The sequence below is a fragment of the Eutrigla gurnardus genome (genome assembly GCF_963514095.1).
Source record: "Eutrigla gurnardus genome assembly, chromosome: 5".
Taxonomy (NCBI): Eukaryota; Metazoa; Chordata; class Actinopteri; order Perciformes; family Triglidae; genus Eutrigla; species Eutrigla gurnardus.
This window is the reverse complement of record NC_139919.1, coordinates 31,075,675-31,091,357: the sequence shown is the minus strand read 5'-3', so window position 1 is coordinate 31,091,357 and position 15,683 is coordinate 31,075,675. Positions and strand designations below refer to the sequence as shown.

At 48.3% G+C, this 15,683-nt stretch overlaps 2 protein-coding genes across 3 annotated transcripts in view; both read left to right on the top strand.

The window, feature by feature from the left end:
• Positions 1–4,265, top strand: part of trappc11 (trafficking protein particle complex subunit 11) — a 12,414-nt gene extending 8,149 nt beyond the window's left edge. Inside the window, exons 20-30 of the mRNA XM_084009861.1 lie at positions 428–621; positions 694–842; positions 967–1,088; positions 1,250–1,369; positions 1,498–1,563; positions 2,002–2,158; positions 2,841–2,946; positions 3,282–3,373; positions 3,476–3,609; positions 3,683–3,850; positions 3,938–4,265. Of these exons, the coding sequence (XP_083865987.1) occupies positions 428–621; positions 694–842; positions 967–1,088; positions 1,250–1,369; positions 1,498–1,563; positions 2,002–2,158; positions 2,841–2,946; positions 3,282–3,373; positions 3,476–3,609; positions 3,683–3,850; positions 3,938–3,982 (1,353 nt within the window). The 3' untranslated portion in view covers positions 3,983–4,265. The remainder of the gene's footprint in view (positions 1–427; positions 622–693; positions 843–966; positions 1,089–1,249; positions 1,370–1,497; positions 1,564–2,001; positions 2,159–2,840; positions 2,947–3,281; positions 3,374–3,475; positions 3,610–3,682; positions 3,851–3,937) is intronic.
• Positions 4,266–4,885: 620 nt separating this feature from the next.
• Positions 4,886–10,783, top strand: spdl1 (spindle apparatus coiled-coil protein 1). Of its 2 annotated transcripts, none has more exons than XM_084009930.1 (14): positions 4,886–4,991; positions 6,830–6,991; positions 7,197–7,373; positions 7,484–7,678; positions 7,852–8,001; positions 8,136–8,234; positions 8,363–8,473; positions 8,559–8,699; positions 8,798–8,901; positions 9,393–9,513; positions 9,620–9,686; positions 9,798–9,992; positions 10,130–10,199; positions 10,480–10,783. In XM_084009930.1, the coding sequence occupies exons 2-14, from the start codon at positions 6,830–6,832 to the stop codon at positions 10,619–10,621; spliced, it is 1,734 nt and encodes a 577-aa protein (XP_083866056.1). In that variant the 5' UTR covers positions 4,886–4,991; the 3' UTR covers positions 10,622–10,783. The 2 variants fall into 2 exon arrangements, with proteins under 2 accessions (XP_083866056.1, XP_083866055.1); XM_084009929.1 differs by having other exon boundaries at positions 9,798–10,007.
• The last annotated feature ends 4,900 nt before the right edge of the window (positions 10,784–15,683 follow it).

Genomic DNA, 15,683 nt, shown 5'->3' with positions numbered 1-15,683 from the left:
AAGGTTTGAAAAGTGCTTGGATTTAGACTAAAGTGCTTGAAATGTGTGTTGTATGTGATGACATCTATGATAGAACAGAGGAAAGAAGATCTCCATATTTTGTGACATTTCTTTATGAAAAATGACTTTTGATGATGAACAGATGATGAAAATAGTTGGTGATTATATTTCTGTGGATCTGTTAGTGGAATTAGTTTTCCTTTCATTTGTGGTCCTTCTGTAAAAAGCTGTCTCCAAACATCATGTTGGTTGTTTAGAGGACAATAACATCTCATTTAATGTGATGAACAAGTGACAGAATAAGTAGACTGAATACTGACCATTGGATTGATACAAAGATGGAGTTTACCACAGCTGGAAGGGGCTGGAAAAGCATGGAAATGCACCTGGAAGTGCTTGTAAAGTGCTTGAATGTGACTTGTCCTAGATGACGGGCGTGGAGGTGATGCTAGGCAGCGCCCGCGGCCGCTGTGTGTTTCTGAGCTGGCGGGCGGCGGGCGGCGATGCGGCCTCGACCCATGAGGCGCTGCAGGCCAGCAGGTCCTCCCGGCGATGGGGGCGCAGCGTGGAACCACGTCTGGAGCTGGACTGGGACAGCGTGACCATGCAGCACAGCACCATGTAAGGCTTTGTTCAGACTGCAGCACGCCCCCAGTGTTCCTGCATTACTCCATCAAAACGCTTTGTCTTCAGGATCATCTCCAGAGTCCCGAAGATCTCGGTCCAGCTGAGCCACCAGCCTCCTGCCCTCAACAACGAGATGTACTGCATCGTCCTCACCGTCCAATCACAGGAGGCGGGCGTGGCACGGGACGTCAAATTGACAGCTGGCCTCAAACCAGGTACACAGAACTATAGATGTGTTGTAGTGACAGCAGACGCCACCAGGGGTCAGTGTCTCCATAGTGGAGCCCTTCTATCTGAGCCTGATTCAACACCAGTGTTGTGTTTGTCTCCACCGTCCAGGGCAGGATGCTAATCTGGGCCAGACCACACACGTGAGCCTGGATGGGTCGACGGTGTGTGACGACTCAGCACCCGCTCTGCTCCCTGATGTTCCCCTGGGAGACCTGGAGCCAGGAGAGACGGTACACATCCAGACATCTCACGGGGACCTGGGTTAGGGGCTCAGAGAACACTGAAAAACAGTGGAAAAATATACATTTATATATATATACTCTGTGTGTGTGTGTGTGTGTGTGTGTGTCTGTGTCTGTGTGTGTGTGTGTGTGTGTGTGTGTGTGTGTAGTTGGAGAGGCGTGTGTACGTGAAGTGCGTGGCGACCGGATCGAGGGTCTTCCTGTTCCACGTGGCCTACAGCATCGACACCGTCGTGGAAGGACGACACATCGTCTGCAAGTGTCACAAGGTAGAGAAGCTGGTCTCAGGCCTGCTGGTCTCAGGCCTGCTGGTCTCAGACCTGCTGTTTGCTGGTCTCAGTCCTGCTGGTCTCAGACCGGTTCAGTCACATGTGGGTTTTCTGTCGCTGTGTTCCAGGATGAGACGGTTGCCATAGAGACGGTGGTCCCGTTTGAGGTGTCTGTGAAGTTTGTGTCCACCAAGGTCTGTAGCCGAAGGCTCTCCGTTTATATAAATGTGTTAATTCCACCTGAAACTGTCATTAATCCTGTCTCTACTTGTATTTACTGAAACTTGGTTGTTTAGATTCAAACATGTCCAAATGAACACAGAACGTGTCCTACAGAAAATAAAATATTTCACATTTTAGTAGTAGGAAGAAATATACAGTTATTTAATCCCACCCCTTTCCATAACTCATATCCTGTCATACACATATTGTATTTCTTGTTTAGTTAATTCTTTATAATTTGATCGTTTTTTTAAAACTTAACCAAAATCTATATATTTATCCTCCATTCTTTAGTGTAAGTTGTTGAGTTTTAATGTGCTCTCGTTAATTTGACCCAGTATGTGAAGCACCGTGAGATTTAGATTATGAATGTTTATTTGACTTTATATGATTATTATTGTGATTATTAGTTTGAGCCACTGGAGCGCGTGGCGGTGGACGTCCCCTTCCTGCTGATGACAGACATCCTGTCGTCGTCTCCATGGCCTCTCCTGCTGGCCTCCTCCTCTCTGCAGCTGGTTACCATGACAACCAACACGCCACAGCTGCAGTCTCAGCTGCAGGAAGGTACCTGGACAGGTGTCACTGTCGTACCTTTCTACATTCATAGATGTAAATACATGGACTAATGTGACTGTGTGTGACTGTGTGTGTGTGTGTGTGTGTGTGTGTGTGTGTGTGTGTGTGTGTGTGTGTGTGTGTGTGTGTGTGTGACACTGACTGTGTGTGTGACTGTGTGTGTGTGTGTGTGTGTGTGTGTGTGTGTGTGTGTGTGTGTGTGTGTGTGTGTGTGTGAGACTGTGTGTGTGTGTGTGTGTGTGAGACTGTGTGTGTGTGTGACTGTGTGTGTGTGTGTGTGTGTGTGTGTGTGTGTGTGTGTGTGTGTGTGTGTGTGTGTGTGAGACTGTGTGTGTGTGTGTGTGTGTGTGTGTGTGTGTGTGTGTGTGTGTGTGTGTGTGTGTGACTGTGTGACTGTGTGTGTGTGTGTGTGTGTGTGTGTGTGACTGTGTGTGTGTGTGTGTGACTGTGTGTGTGACTGTGTGTGTGTGTGTGTGTGTGTGTGTGTGTGTGAGACTGTGTGTGTGTGTGTGTGTGTGTGTGTGTGTGAGACTGTGTGTGTGTGTGTGTGTGTGTGTGTGTGTGTGTGTGTGTGTGTGTGTGTGTGTGTGTGTGTGAGACTGTGTGTGTGTGTGTGTGTGTGTGTGTGTGTGTGTGTGTGTGTGTGTGTGTGTGTGTGTGTATATATCAGTGGTTCTGCAGACAGACGAGTGTGCCAGTGAGTGCTTCGGGCTCCGCTGCCCCCCCCTGAGCACCAACACTGCAGCTACAGGACAGTACCTGATCTCCTGGAGGAGGTTTGTAACATTCTAACATTGGGAACGTTGTGTGTTTGTCTGGACGTCCGACGTGTTGATGGGGAATGTAGAACACTGAGTTTGGTGAAGTTTGATGAACAACTACAGAACTCGCTTGTTCTCTCTGCTTGTTCTCTCTGCTTGTTTTGTAAACTAGTTGTGTCCATCGGAGAGAGATTTTGATTTCAATAAAAAATAAAAAATAAAAAAAAAGAATAAATCATAATCCACAGTGACTTGGCCCCCGGGGCATTGTGGGAGTTTTGAACCATCAACACTGATTGGACGACCAGATCAAAGCTGGATGTTTGATTATTGTTCTAACTGTTGAACAGGAAGTCCTCCAGCGCCGACAGCCCGCTCATCCAGACCACGGTCACGCTACCTCACGTGATCCTGGAGTCCGTCCCCCTTTACATCCACGCTGGTCAGTCACCTGATCACACACAACACACACACACACACACACATACAAACCGTTAGTTTGCACAGAATGTGGGTGTTTCTACGAGTCTCTTGTCGTCTGCAGACTTGCCGTCGTTCGGGCGAGTCCGGGAGTCTCTGTCGGTCCGCTACCACATCGAGAACCGGACGGCGCTGGTGCAGGAGGTGGAGATGGCCGTGGAGCCGTCGGACGCCTTCATGTTCTCTGGTCTCAAACAGGTACGCCGGCGCTCCCACCGTCAGGGTGGATGGATGTGAATGAATGTTGACCCGTGTGTGTGTGTGTGTGTAGGTGCGTCTGCGTATCCTCCCCGGCTCGGAGCAGCAGATGCTCTACAACTATTACCCGCTGATGGCCGGCTATCAGACGCTGCCGCAGCTCAACATCAGCCTTCCTCGCTGCCTGACCGCCAACACACACACGCTGAGACGCTTCCTGCCCCAACGCATCTTCGTCAAGGTAACGCACAAACACACGGCGGCAGAAAAACCCATCTCGCCGGTGTCTGACTGCGTGTGTTGACAATCCCTTCTCCTCTGTGCTCAGCCTCAGGGCCGGCAGCTGGACGACGCCTCCATCGCTGCCGCCTGAGGAGACTCGCGGAGACGTCGACTGTACATACGAAGCAGCGTTGCACCGGTGGTTGTAGGTGTACCATTCCTCACAGACGGAAATATTAACACTGTTTGTTTGTTTCACGTTGTTCTGTTAAAAAACACCGACCATCAGAGGACGGTTGTTTGTGTTCAGACTCGAGCACGAAGGAGCCGACATGCTGATGTTCATCCTATTTGACTCTGATGTGAGCGACCAGGACGTGTAATACATAAAAACTGAATGTGATGAAGGTTTAATTAAATTGAAGTGATGAAAACGCGTGTTCTGTGTTGAATGTTATACAAAGACTCTCAGAATGTAGTCTGGAAACGTTGCACCACAGAACTGTTTATTTATTTGTTATAGAATCTGACAATGTAGGATAAAAACACGGCTTGTTTTCCATTCTCTTTGCTGAAATATTCATTCATACCTTTTATATCTCTTATTCTTTTTTGTGTGTGGATGAAATAGACAAACACTCAACATTGAAAATGCCCTCTGTTTTGTGTTAAGCACCTTTCATACACCAAATATGTATTTATTTATTTATATAAATATATATATAAATAAATATATATATATATATATAAACATTTATTTATATATATATATATATATATATATATTTATATATACACACAACACACAATTTTTTTATTCAAAAAGAAAATGATGCATATTAATATTATTATATCATGTAATATTATCCATCCATCCATTGTCTACCGCTTATCCTGTATTCAGGGTGTAATATTATTATATTATTAAATATTATAAAAAATTACAAATTCTATTTAAATCAGAAACATTTTCTTTTATTAATGTAATGAAAAGGAAAAAAGTTACATTTCTATTATTTCAATATTAAGTCAGTTTGGCCAGTAGGGGGCGTTGGTAAACACCGCCCTTACTGACCAATCAGGGCCAGGTCTCGTCGAGGCTGTCGTATCGCGATAGTTAATTCAAACGGAAGCGGGTTGACAGACTGATCGGAGAGAAGGTAACTACTTTTCATTCTTGTCATATTTAGTCCGTTTTAAAGATGTTTTCCGTGATTTCGTTTAACGTAGTGACGTAGTTTCCCGCCTCCAGGATATTTAGTGAAAACAACGATGATTAAAACGAGCCTGGGAAGTAACGTTAACGCTATCAACGGCTAACGTTAGCTAGGTTACAGCTTTATCGTCAACCAGCGGCTCGTTAACGTTAGCTAGAGGAAGCTAACGCTAACCGTTTTACATCAACAAGTAACACGTTAATAACGTGAATTCATGTACCGGTATTCATACGTTGGTGGCCGTTAACCGGTTTGTGTGTATTTCTCAGACAGTGACGACACCAAGCTAACGTTACACAGCAGCGGCACCAGAAAAGTATTATTGGGGGGGCAATGAGGGGGTCTGATTGTTTATAGGAGGTGCTAGTGAATTCTGACACCAACAAATAATACTATAATAGATATAGATGTACTGTTCCCGTGGCTGTGCTGATACACTACATACTGTCGAATGCATGTTACTAAACGTTTATCATCAAACAAACACAAGCATATTTAACTACTTTTAATGAAATGAAGTGCCAAACAACAAGCACAAAAAACAATACAAATCCACCACAGAGAACATCTGTGATTTACAAGAGTGTAACTGAGAATTGTAGCACAGTGTATAGTTGTATACAGTATACTCTTACAACTGTCTCTTAACTCACTAAATATGTTTTCTCTCTCCTTCTGTTCTCCTCTCCTTCACTCTCCACTCCTGTCTTCCTCTCCTCTAAACTCCTCCTCCTCACTCTCCACTCCTGTCTTTCTCCTCTAAACTCCTCATCCTCATCACTCTCCACTCCTGTCTTCCTCTCCTCTAAACTGCTCCTCCTCACTCTCAACTCCTGTCTTCCTCCTCTTCCTCTCCTCTAAACTCCTCCTCACTCTCCACTCCTGTCTTCCTCCTCTTCCTCTCCTCTAAACTCCTCCTCCTCACTCTCCACTCCTGTCTTCCTCCTCTTCCTCTCCTCTAAACTCCTCCTCCTCACTCTCCACTCCTGTCTTCCTCTCCTCTAAACTCCTCCTCCTCACTCTCCACTCCTGTCTTCCTCCTCTTCCTCTCCTCTAAACTGCTCCTCCTCACTCCCCACTCCTGTCTTCCTCTCCTCTTCCTCCCTTCTTGTCCTCTAAACTCTGCTTCACTCGCTCTCCACTCCTGTCTTTCTCTCTTCTCCTCTCCCCTCCTCCTCCTTTCTCTGTTCTCCTCACCTACTACCTTCGTCATCCTCACTTTCATCCTCATCCTCCAAGTCTGCCATCACTCTGTCCTGCGTCCGTAAATCATCGTCCACTCTTATTTGCTTTTTGGCTATCACAAATCGGTCCATTTCGCTCTGTTGACACAGTCGCTAACTAGCCGCTATGCATCAACCACCGCTAACGTGAACGTGGAAAAAAACCAATCACCATAGGAACGTTATAAACAATATTTCTTCAGATGATTGATTGTTAATGTCTCAGTGTCTTAATTTGTTCTATATTTGTTATAGTTTTTAATCCATAAATATTTCGAGGGGAGGGGGGGCAAAAGGGGGGGCGCAGCCTTTGACAGGAGGGTCTTGAGACCCTGCTTGCCCCCCCCTCGCGCCGTCACTGACGTTACACTTGAAAGCCTCTACGTCAAGAAATAAATAGAACCTCTCCGTCAGCGGTTCTCACTGCTTTAAAACTCACTAGAAATACTTTAAACATTACAGTGAGATGACCAACTGGCCAATCAAAGAGACGTTTAATATCTCTCCAGAGGCAAAATGTTAAATGTGAGTCTGATGAACCCCCTCCTCTGGTTGCAGATGGCAGCCAACGAGGAGGTGGAGCGACTGAGGAGCCAGCTGAGGGAGAAGGAGGAGCAGGTCCACCAGGCTGCACAAGCCGGTCTGGATCTCCTCAACCAACAGATGGAGCTGCAAAACAGGCTGGACGAGCAGAGGATGGAGATGACCAACGCACTGGAGGTAACACTCACTCACACACACACACACACACACTCACACACACACACTCACACACACTCACAAGAAACAACCCAAATATGTTTTCACATTCACACACTCGTCCTCTATACATCCGTCCGCTGGGAGGTCTGTGGGTCGTTGTGAGTGTTTTTACCTGTGTGTGTGTGTGTGTGTGTGTGTGTGTCTCTGTCTCTCTCTCCCGAAGGCCCTGGAGCAGGACAAGTACTCCCTCCAGAAGGAGGTGGCGTTAAAGAGTCGGATGCTGGAGTCTCTGCAGTCGGACTACGACTGTGTGAAGAACCAGCAGAGACAGCAGCTGGAGGATCAACGAGTCCACCTGGAGAGGAGTCACAGCACCGCCGTCAGCGAGCTCCACAACAAGGTGCATCACTGCATGAAGCGCTGTGTGTTAGAAACCCGGCCGTGTGTGAATGAGACGGAGACCTCCGTGTTTCTGTTGTGAAGAAGAGGTAACTTCCTGTTTGTCTCCAGGCGATGCGGCTGCATTCGGCCCTGGAGGAATCCCAGCTGAGGGAGAAGCAGCTGAAACAGAAGCTGGAGGTGCAGACGGAGACTCTCAATAACAAGATGGAGGAGCTGCGAGCGCTGAGCGAACGCACGCAGAGCTCCATGACATCGGAGATGATGGAGGTGCAGCTGAAGATCATGGAGCTGGAGAGCATCAAGGTGAGAGGGAGCGTTGGTGTCCTCCTCCAGCAGCTGCATTCATCAGGGTTCGTACGGGTGCTGGAAATCCTGAAAAAAGGGTTGGAGTAAGAATACGGTGCTTGAAATGTATGTTCTATGTGATGAATGAAGAAGTACTGTACTGTGAATGTAGTAATACTGGTGTCTTCCAGGTGGAGGCGGAGCAGGCGCTGCAGGAAGGCCAGTACAGAGAGCAGCAGCAGCAGCTGACCAACAGCAGCCTGCAGCGCCACCTAGAGCGAATCACAGAGGAGAAGGAGGAGCGCGAGAAGGAGGCCGTGTCCTGGTTTAACTCGTTAGAGGTAATCAGACTAGTTTGATCCACACAGGTGTTGAAGGCTGAGTCCACCATGGTCCTTTATTTAGTTACCACTCTTCCTGCGTCTCCTCGTCCCGTGTCCATGAGGTCATGCTTTACGTCTTCGTGTCTCCACAGAAAGCTCGCGAGGCCAACCGGGACCTCCAGATCCAGTTGGACCAGGTTCTGCAGCAGGCCCAGGATCCCAACAGCAAAGGGAACTCTCTGTTTGCGGAGGTAAAAAGCAAACCTCTGACACCATTGTAAGATTCCACTTGTTGGAACCTGCAGACAGTCTGGTTGTCACTGGGTTAACGATGTGAGTGGGGTTATTCATAGACACACGTGTGTTTGTTGCCTTGCAGTTGGAGGATAAGCGTGCTCAGATGGAGAGACAGCTCATCAGCATGAAGGTTCATCACGTGTCGCTGCAGAAGCAACACGCCTTCAGCAAACAGCAGCTGCAGCGCATGAAGGTGTGGGAGCGTTGCAGCGGCGGTCACCGTTGTTTGTGTGTTTGCAGCTCGACTGACAGCGTGGGTTGTTGTTGTTGTTGTGCAGGTCCAGATCGCCACGCTGATGCAGCTCCAGGGTTCCAGGGCTGACCCGGCTCAGCTGGAGAGACTCCAGAGCATGCTCTCAGAGAAGAACGGGGAGATCCAGAACCTCATGACCAAACTACAGAAACTGGAGAAGGTGGAGGTGAGTCTGATACGCCTGCAGGGAAATCAACGTAACTTATGGAGCTATTTCAGCTCTAATAACATTGTGTGTGTGTGTGTGTGTGTGTGTGTGTGTAGATGGTGCTGAAGGCTCAGCCAGCTCCTCCTCCAGCAGAAAGTGGTGAGGGCCGAGATGAAACCTACTACACCGACCTGCTCCAAATGAAGCTCAACAACACCGTGTGAGTGTTTTCCCTTCTTCGTTGTGGGATGATCCTCCGTTGCCGTGACGACCCCGGCAGTCTGGGGGAAACTGTATTTTTCATAAATGGTCACAAGAAGGAGGATGGCAGTTCACCTGGTGAGACAGAATATGACGTGGTCGTTCCTGTTTGGAACCGTGGGGACGTTTATTACCGTCTTTCTGATCTCAAACCGGGTCCGTCTGCATGTGGTCTCCGGTGAGCTGAAACCTGTGTGTGTGTGTGTGGCTCTGTGTGTGTGGCTCTGTGTGTGTGTGTGTGTGTGTGTGTGGCTCTGTGTGTGTGTGTGTGTGTGGCTCTGTGTGTGTGTGGCTCTGTGTGTGTGTGGCTCTGTGTGTGTGTGTGTGTGGCTCTGTGTGTGTGTGGCTCTGTGTGTGTGTGTGTGTGTGTGTGTGTGTGTGTGTGTGTGGCTCTGTGTGTGTGGCTCTGTGTGTGTGTGGCTCTGTGTGTGTGTGTGTGTGTGTCATCAGGAAGGATGCTGAGCGTCTGGGAGATGAACTCTCCCTGCAGAGGATGAAGTCGCTGTCGGAGAGCCAGAGAGCGTTGGAGCTGGAGAGGAAGCTCTTCTCCTCGGAGCGTCTGCACAAACAGGTCCCGGCTCCGCCCATCGGGATCTCATCAGAGATCTCATCAGATCAACGTGATCCACACAGCATTCTGAAGATATACACGAATCTGATGATGATTTCTGTTCCAGACTCAGAGCGACAACATCAAACTGCAGCTGCGAGTGGAGGAGCTGCAGCACAAGTACGAGCCCAAAGGTGACGGCGACCATGTTTGTGCTCCGTGTGATGATGGCGAGGACCGCTTGTTGTACGTTCGGGACGCCGCGTGATCGTAACTCTGCCTCCTTTCCTCACGTTTGTCTCTAGAGGCCAAGAGGCATCAGATCCAGAAGAGAAAGAAAGAGAAGCTTCCCGTGGACGCCGTGCCCTCGGAGGAAGCCGCCAAGCTTGACCAGGGCGAGCCGCTCGTTGCTACGACGACGGACCCGACAACGGCTACGAAGACTCGGGACCCTGAAGGGGACGTTCCTCGTACCGCCGAGGCAGTGAACTCCTCACGAGGTGCGTTGAATGGAGGTAGTTTATCCAGAGCTCAGAATGAGCCAGTGTTTTTCTGTGATCGTCTTTACCGAGAATATTTCAACGAGCACCTCGGACCACGATGTGGGTTTCTGCTGTAATCATTGTTTGTGGTCCAGAGCCGGAACGGCGGCCTGCAAAGTGTGTGAAGATCAGCGGAGACGAGCCGGTCGTGATTCCCGAGCAGAGGTCAGTACGTCTGTCTGTAGCTGGTTCTCCAGCCCCCTTCAGTCCACTTCAGCCCACTTCAGTCCAGTTCAACATCAGGCGTTAGGCTCCTCAAAGTCTTTCTGGGAGACTTTCTGTCTCGTTCCTCACACGAATGATCCCAACACTTGGACTACTTTACTTTCCCTCCCTTCACCTGGGAACAAATGTACTTTCTCCTCCTCACATTTTCCAAAGAGGCTCATGACTTTAGTTTGAAGTGAATTCTGTTTTCTTGATGTTGTGTGTTTGTGCTCCTCAGCTGCTCCGTGTCCGACTGTCAGGAGGTGGAGGAGAACCTGCACCAGAACCAGAGAGAGGAGAGAAGAAAGAGAGCCAGAACAGTGGAGACGATCCATGTGGGCTCCCAGAGCAGCATGGAGAACCAGTGTGCTCAGCAGTAGCACTCAGTGTCTGGAAGCACAGCGTGGATGGACATGTGTACACGTGCTCCGACAACGGCCTTACAAATACTTCATTCACATGTTTCTATTGTTTTCTGATGACTGGATTGTATTTGATCAATACTGACCACATATTTACACATTACAGTAATAAAAATATTTTTAAATATCCAGCGTTCTGTTTTCATGTAGAGACAGACAGGTAACCAGTCTATCACAGGGCTGACATGTAGAGACAGACAGGTAACCAGTCTATCACAGGGAGACATGTAGAGACAGACAGGTAACCAGTCTATCACAGGGAGACATGTAGAGACAGACAGGTAACCAGTCTATCACAGGGAGACATGTAGAGACAGACGGGTAACCAGTCTATCACAGGGCTGACATGTAGAGACAGACGGGTAACCAGTCTATCACAGGGAGACATGTAGAGACAGACAGGTAACCAGTCTATCACAGGGAGACATGTAGAGACAGACAGGTAACCAGTCTATCACAGGGCTGACATGTAGAGACAGACAGGTAACCAGTCTATCACAGGGCTGACATGTAGAGACAGACGGGTAACCAGTCTATCACAGGGAGACATGTAGAGACAGACAGGTAACCAGTCTATCACAGGGAGACATGTAGAGACAGACAGGTAACCCGTCTATCACAGGGCTGACATGTAGATACAGACAGGTAACCAGTCTATCACAGGGAGACATGTAGAGACAGACAGGTAACCAGTCTATCACAGGGAGACATGTAGAGACAGACAGGTAATCAGTCTATCACAGGGAGACATGTAGAGACAGACAGGTAACCAGTCTATCACAGGGCTGACATGTAGAGACAGACAGGTAACCAGTCTATCACAGGGAGACATGTAGAGACAGACAGGTAATCAGTCTATCACAGGGAGACATGTAGAGACAGACAGGTAATCAGTCTATCACAGGGAGACATGTAGAGACAGACAGGTAACCAGTCTATCACAGGGAGACATGTAGAGACAGACAGGTAACCAGTTTATCACAGGGAGACATGTAGAGACAGACAGGTAACCAGTCTATCACAGGGCTGACATGTAGAGACAGACAGGTAGAGACAGACGGGTAACCAGTCTATCACAGGGCTGACATGTAGAGACAGTCAGGTAGAGACAGACAGGTAACCAGTCTATCACAGGGAGACATGTAGAAACAGACAGGTAACCAGTCTATCACAGGGAGACATGTAGAGACAGACAGGTAACCAGTCTATCACAGGGAGACATGTAGAGACAGACAGGCTACCAGTCTATCACAGGGAGACATGTAGAGACAGACAGGTAACCAGTCTATCACAGGGAGACATGTAGAGACAGACAGGTAACCAGTCTATCACAGGGAGACATGTAGAGACAGACAGGTAACCAGTCTATCACAGGGAGACATGTAGAGACAGACAGGTAACCAGTCTATCACAGGGAGACATGTAGAGACAGACAGGTAACCAGTCTATCACAGGGAGACATGTAGAGACAGACAGGCTACCAGTCTATCGCAGGGAGACATGTAGAGACATACAGGTAACCAGTCTATCACAGGGAGACATGTAGAGACAGACAGGCTACCAGTCTATCGCAGGGAGACATGTAGAGACAGACAGGTAACCAGTCTATCACAGGGAGACATGTAGAGACAGACAGGTAACCAGTCTATCACAGGGAGACATGTAGAGACAGACAGGTAACCAGTCTATCACAGGGCTGACATGTAGAGACAGACAGGTAGAGACAGACGGGTAACCAGTCTATCACAGGGCTGACATGTAGAGACAGACAGGTAGAGACAGACAGGTAACCAGTCTATCACAGGGAGACATGTAGAAACAGACAGGTAACCAGTCTATCACAGGGAGACATGTAGAGACAGACAGGTAACCAGTCTATCACAGGGAGACATGTAGAGACAGACAGGTAACCAGTCTATCACAGGGAGACATGTAGAGACAGACAGGCTACCAGTCTATCACAGGGAGACATGTAGAGACAGACAGGTAACCAGTCTATCACAGGGAGACATGTAGAGACAGACAGGTAACCAGTCTATCACAGGGAGACATGTAGAGACAGACAGGCTACCAGTCTATCGCAGGGAGACATGTAGAGACATACAGGTAACCAGTCTATCACAGGGAGACATGTAGAGACAGACAGGCTACCAGTCTATCGCAGGGAGACATGTAGAGACATACAGGTAACCAGTCTATCACAGGGAGACATGTAGAGACAGACAGGTAACCAGTCTATCACAGGGAGACATGTAGAGACAGACAGGTAACCAGTCTATCACAGGGAGACATGTAGAGACAGACAGGTAACCAGTCTATCACAGGGAGACATGTAGAGACAGACAGGTAACCAGTCTATCACAGGGCTGACATGTAGAGACAGACAGGTAGAGACAGACGGGTAACCAGTCTATCACAGGGCTGACATGTAGAGACAGACAGGTAGAGACAGACAGGTAACCAGTCTATCACAGGGAGACATGTAGAAACAGACAGGTAACCAGTCTATCACAGGGAGACATGTAGAGACAGACAGGTAACCAGTCTATCACAGGGAGACATGTAGAGACAGACAGGTAACCAGTCTATCACAGGGAGACATGTAGAGACAGACAGGCTACCAGTCTATCACAGGGAGACATGTAGAGACAGACAGGTAACCAGTTTATCACAGGGAGACATGTAGAGACAGACAGGTAACCAGTCTATCACAGGGCTGACATGTAGAGACAGACAGGTAGAGACAGACGGGTAACCAGTCTATCACAGGGAGACATGTAGAGACAGACAGGTAATCAGTCTATCACAGGGAGACATGTAGAGACAGACAGGTAATCAGTCTATCACAGGGAGACATGTAGAGACAGACAGGTAACCAGTCTATCACAGGGAGACATGTAGAGACAGACAGGTAACCAGTTTATCACAGGGAGACATGTAGAGACAGACAGGTAACCAGTCTATCACAGGGCTGACATGTAGAGACAGACAGGTAGAGACAGACGGGTAACCAGTCTATCACAGGGCTGACATGTAGAGACAGTCAGGTAGAGACAGACAGGTAACCAGTCTATCACAGGGAGACATGTAGAAACAGACAGGTAACCAGTCTATCACAGGGAGACATGTAGAGACAGACAGGTAACCAGTCTATCACAGGGAGACATGTAGAGACAGACAGGCTACCAGTCTATCACAGGGAGACATGTAGAGACAGACAGGTAACCAGTCTATCACAGGGAGACATGTAGAGACAGACAGGTAACCAGTCTATCACAGGGAGACATGTAGAGACAGACAGGTAACCAGTCTATCACAGGGAGACATGTAGAGACAGACAGGTAACCAGTCTATCACAGGGAGACATGTAGAGACAGACAGGTAACCAGTCTATCACAGGGAGACATGTAGAGACAGACAGGCTACCAGTCTATCGCAGGGAGACATGTAGAGACATACAGGTAACCAGTCTATCACAGGGAGACATGTAGAGACAGACAGGCTACCAGTCTATCGCAGGGAGACATGTAGAGACAGACAGGTAACCAGTCTATCACAGGGAGACATGTAGAGACAGACAGGTAACCAGTCTATCACAGGGAGACATGTAGAGACAGACAGGTAACCAGTCTATCACAGGGCTGACATGTAGAGACAGACAGGTAGAGACAGACGGGTAACCAGTCTATCACAGGGCTGACATGTAGAGACAGACAGGTAGAGACAGACAGGTAACCAGTCTATCACAGGGAGACATGTAGAAACAGACAGGTAACCAGTCTATCACAGGGAGACATGTAGAGACAGACAGGTAACCAGTCTATCACAGGGAGACATGTAGAGACAGACAGGTAACCAGTCTATCACAGGGAGACATGTAGAGACAGACAGGCTACCAGTCTATCACAGGGAGACATGTAGAGACAGACAGGTAACCAGTCTATCACAGGGAGACATGTAGAGACAGACAGGTAACCAGTCTATCACAGGGAGACATGTAGAGACAGACAGGCTACCAGTCTATCGCAGGGAGACATGTAGAGACATACAGGTAACCAGTCTATCACAGGGAGACATGTAGAGACAGACAGGCTACCAGTCTATCGCAGGGAGACATGTAGAGACATACAGGTAACCAGTCTATCACAGGGAGACATGTAGAGACAGACAGGTAACCAGTCTATCACAGGGAGACATGTAGAGACAGACAGGTAACCAGTCTATCACAGGGAGACATGTAGAGACAGACAGGTAACCAGTCTATCACAGGGAGACATGTAGAGACAGACAGGTAACCAGTCTATCACAGGGCTGACATGTAGAGACAGACAGGTAGAGACAGACGGGTAACCAGTCTATCACAGGGCTGACATGTAGAGACAGACAGGTAGAGACAGACAGGTAACCAGTCTATCACAGGGAGACATGTAGAAACAGACAGGTAACCAGTCTATCACAGGGAGACATGTAGAGACAGACAGGTAACCAGTCTATCACAGGGAGACATGTAGAGACAGACAGGTAACCAGTCTATCACAGGGAGACATGTAGAGACAGACAGGCTACCAGTCTATCACAGGGAGACATGTAGAGACAGACAGGTAACCAGTCTATCACAGGGCTGACATGTAGAGACAGACAGGTAGAGACAGACGGGTAACCAGTCTATCACAGGGCTGACATGTAGAGACAGTCAGGTAGAGACAGACAGGTAACCAGTCTATCACAGGGAGACATGTAGAAACAGACAGGTAACCAGTCTATCACAGGGAGACATGTAGAGACAGACAGGTAACCAGTCTATCACAGGGAGACATGTAGAGACAGACAGGCTACCAGTCTATCACAGGGAGACATGTAGAGACAGACAGGTAACCAGTCTATCACAGGGAGACATGTAGAGACAGACGGGTAACCAGTCTATCACAGGGCTGACATGTAGAGACAGACGGGTAACCAGTCTATCACAGGGAGACATGTAGAGACAGACAGGTAACCAGTCTATCACAGGGAGACATGT

Bases quoted from the DNA above. Each gene is read 5' to 3' on its own strand.
- spdl1 (XM_084009929.1), top strand. From the start codon at position 6,830: ATGGCAGCCAACGAGGAGGTGGAGCGACTGAGGAGCCAGCTGAGGGAG. The intron at 8,474-8,558 runs GTGTGGGAGCGT...GTTGTTGTGCAG, and splicing joins AGCAGCTGCAGCGCATGAAG to GTCCAGATCGCCACGCTGAT. The intron at 10,008-10,129 runs GTAGTTTATCCA...TTTGTGGTCCAG, and splicing joins ACGAGGTGCGTTGAATGGAG to AGCCGGAACGGCGGCCTGCA.